At 37.2% G+C, this 11,196-nt stretch overlaps 1 protein-coding gene across 2 annotated transcripts; it reads right to left on the bottom strand.

Annotated features, from left to right (window-relative positions):
• Nucleotides 1–4,804: 4,804 nt before the first annotated feature.
• Nucleotides 4,805–9,551, bottom strand: LOC109001696 (protein NRT1/ PTR FAMILY 7.1-like). 2 transcript variants are annotated; one of them, XM_018979089.2, is made up of 6 exons: nt 9,112–9,551; nt 7,817–7,882; nt 7,355–7,484; nt 6,985–7,202; nt 6,333–6,892; nt 4,805–5,956 (listed from the first exon to the last, which is right to left on the bottom strand). In XM_018979089.2, the coding sequence occupies exons 2-6, from the start codon at nt 7,859–7,861 to the stop codon at nt 5,077–5,079; spliced, it is 1,833 nt and encodes a 610-aa protein (XP_018834634.1). In that variant the 5' UTR covers nt 7,862–7,882; nt 9,112–9,551; the 3' UTR covers nt 4,805–5,076. The 2 variants fall into 2 exon arrangements, with proteins under 2 accessions (XP_018834634.1, XP_018834631.1); XM_018979086.2 differs by lacking the exon at nt 9,112–9,551 and adding an exon at nt 8,089–8,197.
• Between the last annotated feature and the right edge of the window lie 1,645 nt (nt 9,552–11,196).

Raw genomic sequence — 11,196 nt, 5'->3', positions numbered from 1 at the left:
TTGACGGTGGCTAAGCTTATTGATTTACTTACTACCCTCCTCCAGGGCAAGTCGTACCCTTCTCAGCTCTTGCTCCAGTCACTCGCTCTTGTCCTTCTCGCCGAAGGGCTTGATTTTCCTGCTCAATGGCCTTTTGGCTGTCCACACTAAAGGCTGCCAGATGAGAGGAACTTTGACAACAAAAGAGACCAACATAGAGCAATCAATAAAAAGAATCTAGAAAACAACGAAAGAAAGGAAAAAGACGAAAAAAGAGTTGCAAAACCTCGTGGAAAAAGCCAAATAAACACTTGATGACCTGGCTAATGGCTTCTGCGTGGTACCCCCCGTTTCCAGCCGGGCCAAAGGGGGGATGACCTCCACCGAACCCTCTATATCAGGCACTTGTGAGGATGCCTCGGTTCAACGGGTCCTGTCAGCAACCTCCCAGGTAACAAGGGTCGGAAGTTGACCTTTGACACCTTCTACGTAAGTCAAGACCACCTCTTCAGCAACTGTTCCCGCCTGGATGAGCGGATCTTCGCGCAGATCCACCGAACCCTTGCCAATTACAACATCTAGAAGGAGCCCACCTTTTGCTTGGTGCTCCACCTCTGTGACACGATTATTGGAAGTAGCGGTTGTTGCCCTTTTAATAATGGAGTCCAAGCCTCCGAGCGACTCGGGCTTCTCTCCACCCACTATAGAAACTGGATCTTCCCATCCTACAATATCGGGCGAAGACATTGTAGAAGGCGGTGCCGCAGAGCTAAGGCCCCGAGCAAGCCTTGACCTCACCTTCCTTCAAAGGAGCAACTGCCGGTTGCAGAATGAGCAGAAGAATTGGAGGAGACCGCCAAAAGACGTTGCCCCGAGTTAGCCCGTCAGGGGACCCTGACCTCCAAGGTTTCCTGAAGTATGGTGACAAGGTCATCAGTTTTTGGGAGTACACCACAGACTCCAGTTAGTGGGGGCGGCACTGCAGGGACCTCTGCCGAAGGGCCTCTAGCCGACGGTTCTGAAGGCTCCAAAAAAGAAGATTCCGCCAACACCTGCATGCCAACAGCACAACGGGACATTTCCACCAACGTCTCCACGACGACAGGACTATGGGCCTCAGACGTAGCCAGCACCCTCCCATTAGGAATCGAGACTCCGGAAAGGGGCCTGCTGTCGACCCTAGCCCCTGCAAGCGAGGTTTCTTCCCTTTGCTCATTGGAGAAGGATTCAAGGGACGTTTTCGAGCAGGGGTGACCCGACGCCGGGCAAGAGTCACCCTGCCGTCAAAAGGAACATGGTCGATAGGAGACAAAGAAACCCTCAGACTCTCCTCTTAAAGAAGGGCTTTCGAGAAGACACTATTGGAGTTTTTTTTCACTCACTCCCTAACAATGGCGATACGCCTCGACTCGACAGGGGTAGCCGTCAGACGTTTCGCCTTATCCTTAGGAACCCTCCTCCAATCAGTTCGAACTGGGCACTCGCGGTGATTCATCAGACCAATCGAGAATTTCCATCCATGACTGGACATGATAAAGAACTTTGGAGACCAGTCCTTCACCTTGTGGTATTGCAGCTCCAGATTAACGAAGGCATGCGTTGCCCTGAAACTGCAAATGTTTCCCTTCTGCCACAAAACCTTGTGATTGGGGAGGAACTCACGGCTAGTAAGGTTGGCCTACTCTGGGTCTTACTCCAGCAAGGCATGCATTCGATTGATCATCGGCGTTGGGTCAAGCTGAGACGGGGCCAGATCGAGAAAATCTAGAAAATTACAAACAGGACGATGGAAAGGAAGCCTCAAGCGACATGTAAACATGTAAGGAAAGAAAGCAACTTTGGAAGAGTGACCCTTGGCATCGACGACACCCTCAGGTGGACCAGGGACCTCGAAGATCACTGTTTCTAGGACCTGATAGGTAAGGGCCAAAGATGCCAGCGTCACAACCTAGACGCTTGAGCGCCAAGTGCTATCCAAGAAAGACGGAGCATCACCAACTTCTGGTGCGTCTCCCCCACTGGAAGTCGTGGGTTGGGTGGATTTCTCAGGAGCCATGATCCAATCGCACTTATAAAGGAAGAAGACATCGATTAATCTCCCACATCCTGTGGCAAAAGGAAGGAGTACGGGACGCTTTGAATCTCGTAAAATACGCACCACAAAGCAACGTGAAGGTGAAGAGCCACCTGACGCCCCCAATGCTGACACAACTAAAAAGACACCATCAAATACAAGCATAGTTATCGAGATACATGCCAACAAGGACAGAAAGGGAAACGTTACTAGGGATGCCAAGTGACATGAGGCCACTTGAGGCCACCTCAGACTTTGGACCCAAACACACGTCATCTGGGCAGCCCTTGGCCTCGACAACAAGGCGAGTTTAAAATCAAAAAATTCCCACCGTACGAGTCTGATGAGAATTGGCAGGGTAACTGCAAGAGGTTTTTTCCCCCTTTCTTATTTGGCCTAAGAGGATCAATTAAGAGAATAAGAAATGAAGGCCTAGTCCAGAACAAATAGGTTCCACAGCTCGTCCCACGAGTAGACTCCGCTGGAATGCAACCCCTATGTTGAAGTATACTGTAGGGAGATGAGACTTGTCATCCTGGAGATCCCTCGAGCAGCTTCTAGCCCTTGAGTATCTGTCTACATAAATGAGTTGGAAGTAAGGGGGACCCTTGATCCTCTAACAAGGTGACATAGATGGACTACTAAGAACACCATTAGGGTAAGACAAATCGGGGAACCACGCCGCATTAATGGCACCACTACCCGAGCTACATGCCACATTAATGACACCGTCGCAGAAGCACGAAGCATTAAAGAACTCTGATGAAAGAAACAGTAAAGAAAGCGTGGACTCTACAGGGGCAGGCACGATATGTCCCCTCAGGCTTTCGGTATAAATAGTAATTTTCAAGTACAAAAAAGCTCTCTGATCCCTAGACTCTCTCATTATTTACAAACTTTCAAAATATTCTGCTAACTTTGGCATCGGAGACTCCCCGGCCCCAAGGTCACCCTTCCTAGTTTCTTTCTTCTATATTTTCGCAGGCCCAGTTCTAAAGACCTAAGTTGCTAGCTAGAAACTGGCTAAAAAACGTATGAAACACGACGTTAACAACTCGAAACGTTATTTATGATAATATATATTCCACCAATTCTTGATATGTAAAGCTAGCTTGAAGCTCGACTGTTAATTATTAATTGGAGAAGAATGATCGATGGAAATGGAAGGTGGCAATGATAATCAAGTTGAACTATGTTTATGGTTCAAACATGCTGAAAAGGACCGAACATCCTCTGGAAGAGAGGCTTAAAACATATATACGTATATAGTTTATAATTAGTTGGAAAGTAATTATTCATGTGCATTTTTAAGGTCTTTCATGTTTCAATATTAATAATCCAAAGTGGAGCGTTAAGAAGATCTGAAAATGATTTTAGCTAGTACTTCAAAAGAGATTCTGAACATAAACTCTGAAAATTTTGCGTTGTCACACAGTCTCGTGATCGATAAGAAAGCACTAGTACTGCTACTCCTTAGTGGGATGATTCTTATTTGACATGCATAGATGATCATTCAGCAGGATACAACATGATCATATATAATCATTGAAATCAATACGTTTCGCAAAATTGTGGGATCATTAGTTTGAAACTTTCTCTTCCACTAAATCTTTGTAAAGGTGTTAAAAACAAAAAAATAAATACCCAAGATTTTTTATGGCAATAAGAAAAATGCTAAGTTTGTTTTCGTTATGAACTTTATTTGGATTAGGTTGAACATGCAAGAATATATTCTATATACATGAAAAGGTAATGAAATGAATGTAGAGGCCAATATGAAGTCTATATATATACGAGGTCTATACATAGACGGTCTTTATATTTATATATATATATATATATATATATATATGTGTGTGTGTGTGTGTGTGTGTGTGTGTGTGTGTGTGTGGAGGCCATTTTCTATTGGGTGTCGTGTATATATATATATATATATATATATATATATATGGTCAATATTGTCCGTTTCCATGAAATGAAGCAATATATAATAATAATATTTATGATGTTAAGTTCCAACACATGATGTGAAAACACATGCATGAGGCATGCAGCTAGTGGTGGACAGAACATGACACGCACGTCGCACACTGCATGATGATGAGGTAATTTGTGACTTTTCCTGGTTCCACGTGTGGCTTACTAGCTAGCTAGCTAGCTCCTAGGTGGAATGGTAATTAGCTTTCGGCCATTTCATGAATTTCTTAACTGGGAAAGGTGGACCTTTTGTGCAGTCCAGATCACACGAAAAGTAATAAAACAACCGGCCATTTTATCATAGAAACTGCATGGTCTATATTATTCCTGAGAACAGGATTCTTGGATCATGACAGCCAATTTAATTAGCATCCTGCAAATGTGATTCCCCTCATGACTTCTACTTAGTAATTAATTAGAGCCTATATATATATTATATGATATTTTAAAAAAATTGTAACGATGAGATCAGATCAAATAAGATGAAACACTTTTATTATCCGGCCTAAACCAATCCAGCGGCCTTGAATTTTCCATATATATATATATATATTAATATATAAAATGCAGTATATGTGAGCGTGCGTGTAGAAGCTGAAATATATATGCTGTCGTGATTGCAAGATAACATGAAGAACAGTATTTAATTTGTTGATAAGGACGCAGCTTGTTGTTTATTTAATTATCACAAATTACAGCGCATCCTTTACAGAGAAAGGGAAAAAAAAAGTGAATACCTCCAAAATTAACCAAGAAGAAGAGGAGAAGAAGGAATGGAACGTCGAAAACAAGCTATAGCATTTCGTAAGTAGTACCATGCATTTACATTAATCTCTACCCAAAACCTTACAATATATCAAGCTAGGCACACGTCATCTAATTATTGATGTGGTCAACTTAATTTAGGGTCAGGCTTCCTTCTTGCTTTTGTTCATTCTAAAAGTAGTCTTGATAAAACCAACCGCAAAAGCTGCATGCATGCCCGCGGCTGGAAGTTTTAACTCACTATGCAGATTTGACCTAAAGGCCGTAGAAGATCCAGATCACTAGACTCTGTTCATCTGCACTCCATCTTGATCATCTTGTCCTTGCTTATTATTCCCAGTTTCATTGATCTCGCCGTCCTCAATTAGGTTGATGCCCTTGTACCATTTAGCACAAAACAAGTAAAGTACAAAGTCAAGTGCCGTTAGCACTGCAATCAGGAAGTAAAACCTGTCAATGTGGCCAGAGTTCAAGTCATTTGGGATCCATCCCGGATTACTGCCTCTAGCAGTAATCCCCGTGACCATATTAACCAGCAAGCTACTCACATAATTTCCAAGAGAAATGGAAGCCATGCAAAGCGAACTTCCGAAGCTTTTTATCCCATCAGGGGCTTGTCCATTAAAGAACTCCAATTGACCAACATACATAAACACTTCAGAAGCACCAACAAGAACATATTGTGGAATTTGCCATAGAATGCTTAAGGAGCTACTCTTTTGATCAGGCCTTGTATGTTTGAGCCTTTCAATCTCAGTGGCACCTGCTGCCACCATCGATAACATCCCAATAACCAGCCCAACACCCATTCTTTGGAGCTCGGTTATGCCCTTGGGATTCCCACTTAATTTTCCTGCATGGGGAACAAGAACTTGGCGATAGAGTCCAGTGCAAATGAAGACACTGAGAATGTCGAAGACAGACATGCTGGCAGCTGGAAGGTGAAAGTTTCCAATCTTGGTGTTCATCACATCGCCTTGCTCTACAAAGAGAGAAGCCATTTGCGTGAAGACGACCGAGTAGATTATAGTGCATAGCCATATGGGTAACAATTTCAGAACGCATTTGGCTTCTTCGACTTGAGTCACGGTGCAAAGCTTCCATGGACTTTTTGGGCCATGGAGATCGGTCTGTGTTATTGTTGCTGCCTTGTCCAAAAATCTGAAGAATTTCGAGGAACATGTATATTAATGTAAGTGCACAGTACATAAAACCAAAATGCAGTGAAAATGATCAGACAACATGGTACGTACGTACGTAGATGAATATGGCGCCCAGGGTCTAGTAGTCATATACAATATTTGCCTTGCTAATAATTAATAGTTGTGAAAATAATAATAATAAAAAATTATCTTTTCAATATATGTAGTAATGCTCCTATCGTACAATCATTTTAAAAAATAAAAAAAAAATTTATAATTAAAAAATTATTTTTTTATATAAATTTCATATTTATTAATTTTTTTAAAATGATTATATAATACTTGAATATTCATAATTATAAATATTATTTTATATATATATATATAGTACTCACTCTAACTCGTTGCTGTGAAGAATCTTCCTGCTCCCTTTAATTGCAGATTCTGTTCCTTCCACTTCATAAAGGTCATTCGGGTGGGCTGGAACAACGTTCCATTTCTTAGCAGTAGCAGTAAATACCTGAGCAACACGTGGCAAAGGGTTGCCACATGGCTTTACGTGCCGATATCCACGAGTCCCTACGAGATATGAAAGTAGGGCAATAACAGCAGAACCTAAGGACACCAAAAATCCAAGAGTCCATCTTCCAGTATCCTCGTAGTAGACCAAAATACTATTTGAGAAAAGACATCCTGCGTTGAGTGCAAAGTAAAAATAGGCAAAGAAAGCTCCTTTCGAACCGTTTGCTTTAGGGTTTGCATCATCAAATTGGTCTGCTCCGAACGTGGCTAGAGCAGGCTGGTGCCCACCATATCCAAAGGCTACCAAGTAAATAGATAAGTAAAAGATGGCTATCCCAACTGAGGATGTGGGCATGCAGTTTATTTCTCCATCACCACAATTTGTTGGTTTGATCAAGAAGAGCCAAGACGTGATGGACAATAGCCCCAATCCCTAATATAATAAAATATATAAGTATCTTTGTTAGCTAACAGAAGATTATCTGAATATATATATATATATATATATGTATGTATGTAAATTACCGCAACAAGGATTAGCTGAAAGACTGCGCAGGTTAAGTAACGGCCCCAGTATGAATCGCTGAGGAATGCTCCAACCAGTGAGAACAAATAAACAGTTCCAGTCCACTTGCTTACACTATTGGCCGCATCCGCACTTTCTTGATTAAGAACTCTGGTTAAGAACAAAACCAAGTTCACAGCAACGCCGAAGAAAGATAGTGTTGCTAGGCCTTGATTTGCTGTACCAATACGGGGTGGAATATTAAAAAGAAAATAACAAATATAATCAACTGCCGCATAGATCATAAAAACTGAAAAGAAACACAGAGAGAGAGAGAGAGAGAGATGTTGTACCACATAAATACAACTATGAAGGTTAATTCATTCGTACCTAGCACGAAAGTTGCATATTTCCATCCTCCTGTGCCCTTTGTAATACGGGAATCCATCCTTGGGTTGGTCGCCTCCAGTCCATTCTTATTGCAGTTTCTGTTCTCAGCTTGTGCATCTTCATCACTGACCTGCTAGAGGGGAAATTAATGATGATTATAATTAATCATTTTCATTTTGATGAATGAATGAATGAAAACTCAGGATTTCAAAGGTTAAGATTATAAAAGATACAAATCGTCATACTTGACCAAGCAGCTTATGAAATTATCCTTAACTTGACCCAAAAACAGGCAGACATGATATATATAATTTAACGAATCCGGCCACCATCTGAACAACTTGTTTTATATTAAAGAAAACCATATTTTTAAAAGTTTGATGATCATTATATATATATAACACTGTCAAAGTGTCAAGTAGTTCTTCAATAAAACTGAACTTGCTTTAGTAGTTTCTTAACCTTTACTGCAATCTCGTTGGAGAAGTTGATCAGCGAATTAGCCATACCGGCCTTTCGAGGTTCCTCCTGCAACATATCAAAAAACAATTACAGATGGCTATAAGTATCAGAAAGTTATTGGAACTAAACAATTGAACTCGGTAGCGCGCGTACTTATATAAAAGGTTTCCATGATTTTAGCATTTTTACTAACATCATTTCTATTGGATTATGGTGAAAAACACTGTATAGCTTATAAAAACGAATGCCCATAGGAGAATGATCATAATTACCAGATAGTAATTAGCAGATAAATATAAATATGAAGAAGAACAAGAAGCTGGAGAAATTTCCAAATAGAAGAAGTGGTTGCCAAGGAGAGGATTGAATAGAGTGGGGGTTGAAAGAGTTCAATATATATAGGAAAGTAGAGAGTGGGAAATCGTATGGATGGGATGGAAATGTGATTCTCAACCTGACTATATATGTCATTGGTACTGCAAACAAAATTATCTCTTTTATTTGGAAAAAAAAAAAAAGGGGAAAAAGTATATATTAGCTAGCTAGTGGAATAAGGAGAAAGAAAGGTCAGTTTGGAAGAGCATGTGCCACAAATTGGGTCATTTTTTCCATGAATTAAGTTTTTTCAGTGGACGTGACAATGACATGATCGATAATTGTCTCTAATGACATGATCGATAATTGTCTCTCCAACACTCGATCTATCTTTCTATATTATCCAAGATCGATCACTACTTGGCCTGGTTTTCACTCATATATATATATAATATATATATATATATATATATTGATAAGTATTCCTCAATGCCACTTTTTGATTTAGTCGGTAATTGTTCTTAACTGTGAACGTGCAGTACTACATGATTTCATCAATACGCGCCATAAGTGGCAGTTTACAGAACACTGAACAGTAGTTTAGGTACGCCCAAGAAAAACTGTCCTAGCGCTTATCCAGAATTTGGCATGGATCGATGTAATTAAATAGTTTCACGAATAATATTAATCCTACGACGTCGTACCCATTTTTTATGTATAAATTCAAATTTAGATACTAGGCTGCTGATTAGGTATATATGTACGTATGTATTTCGTGTTTTTTCCTTTTTCTTTTTGTTGTTTTTTTCCTGATCTAAATTATGACAGCTAGCTGTGACATGATCCTAGTACAGGATTTGCCTTTTTCCTAATCTATCTGGGCAAGTAAAAAAACAACCAGATCAGTAATTAATATATGACATATAATTAAGACATAAAAACGCGATCGATAAGAAATAAATTAAATTACTAAACCTTACAAATTAAGTAACCTTTTACAGAACAAGTACTTGGACGTCGTGACTTCCAATTTATAAGACGTTACTTCTTCCGGAATTTACCAAACTCCGGCGAAGGTAGAGAACAGTACGTGTTGATGAGAATCACAAAAGGCAATGCAACCCGTGGAATCACTCGTTTTGCCGGAAAACTAGAAGATGATGATCCGTTGAACCCTTTTGTCATTTATGGTGGAAAGGGGAACCAAAACTTCACCAGATCAAAAGTCCGTCGTTCCCAAAAACGTTGAGAATTCGCCTTTGCAAACCCTTAATTAATAATAATATCACACATGATACGTACGTATAGGATCTCGTACGTAGAAATCGATGATGAATATGATCTTACGATTCGAAAAGCTAGCTCCAGGCAGGCCAGCTAGAAATCATGAAGAGAAGAGAAAGAGCATGCATGCATGCATGCGGGGAGACTGTAACAATATATATATATAAGACAGATAGAACGAAAGTTTAGTGACGGATAGAATTGATATTACTCAGTCAGTAACCATATATTACAACTAATTCCTAATTAAGCGCTCCTTCTTTTTCTCAACGTCCAAACTAATTACACGGTCCGGTTCTTGTAAGTTTAATCATGCATTAAAGGTATAAATTTAAATCAAAAAACTGGTCCAGACCGGTTCTTGTAATGTAAAAACCGGATGAAACCGGTCCGGTTCCGGTTTTACGATTTTCCAGAGTACCGGACCGGACCAGACCGGTTGATAACAAAAATTTATAAAAAATAATATTTTATGTATACGTTTTATACAAAATTAATATTATACAAAATATTTTTTATATATATGTTTTATATATAATGTATAATTATATGTGAAATTTTTATATATAATTATATATCATATATGAAATAATTTCATATTATAATTTATAAATTTTAATATAAAATGTTAATCTTAAATGTGAACATTTGTAATTTGTTTGATCATAGGCTATTAATATTATTATATATAAGATAATGTTATTATAAAATAAAAGTTTAATCTTAAAAATGAAAATTTAATTGATCATATATTATATAGTTATACTAATATATAGTTTATAACTAATACTAATATATAACTATAATAATAGTCTAATATTAATACTATTATATAGTCTAATAATTTATATAGCTATACTAATATATAAGTTTATAATTAATACTAATAGTCTAATATAGACTATAAATATACTTATACTAATATAGTTATACTAAATCACTATATGTTTATAACTAATACTAATATATAGTTTATAACTAATACTAATATATAACTATACTAATAGTCTAATATTAATATTATTATATAGTCTAATATATTATATAGCTACACTTATATATAAGTCTATAACTATTTAACTAATACTAATAGTTTAATATAGACTATAGTTATACTTATACTAATATAGTTATACTAAATCACAAAAAGTTTATAACTAATACAGTAATACTAATATATAGTTTATAACTAATACTAATATATAACTACACTAATAGTCTAATATTAATACTATTATATAGTCTAATATATTATATAGCTATACTAATATATAAGTCTACAACTATTTAACGAATACTAATAGTTTAATATAGACTATAGTTATACTAAATCACTATCACTAATACTAATATATAACTATACTATACTATTATATAGTCTAATATATTAGACTATAGTATATTAAATGTATTACAAATATAAATATCAATGATTCAATATATATATTATATAGTCTATATATATATATATTACAAATATAATATAGACTATAGTTATACTTGTAATTAATATAGTTATACTAAATCACTAAAAGTTTATAACTAATACTAATATATAGTTTATAACTAATACTAATATATAACTATACTGATAGTCTAATATTAATACTATTATATAGTCTAATATATTATATAGCCAACTAATATATAAGTCTACAACTATTTAACTAATCCCAATATTTTAATATAGACCATAGTTATACTTATACAAATATAGTTATACTAAATCACTAAAAGTTTATAACTAATATTACTAATATAAAGTTTATAACTAATACTAA

Source organism: Juglans regia, chromosome 14, assembly GCF_001411555.2.
Source record: "Juglans regia cultivar Chandler chromosome 14, Walnut 2.0, whole genome shotgun sequence".
Lineage (NCBI taxonomy): Eukaryota > Viridiplantae > Streptophyta > Magnoliopsida > Fagales > Juglandaceae > Juglans > Juglans regia.
The sequence above is the reverse complement of the archived record's forward strand: the minus strand, read 5'-3'. Positions and strand labels throughout refer to the sequence as shown.

Bases quoted from the DNA above. Each gene is read 5' to 3' on its own strand.
- LOC109001696 (XM_018979089.2), bottom strand. From the start codon at position 7,861: ATGGCTAATTCGCTGATCAACTTCTCCAACGAGATTGCAGTAAAG. The intron at 7,203-7,354 runs GTACGAATGAAT...GTATTGGTACAG, and splicing joins ATATGCAACTTTCGTGCTAG to CAAATCAAGGCCTAGCAACA. The intron at 6,893-6,984 runs GTAATTTACATA...TTATTATATTAG, and splicing joins TTCAGCTAATCCTTGTTGCG to GGATTGGGGCTATTGTCCAT.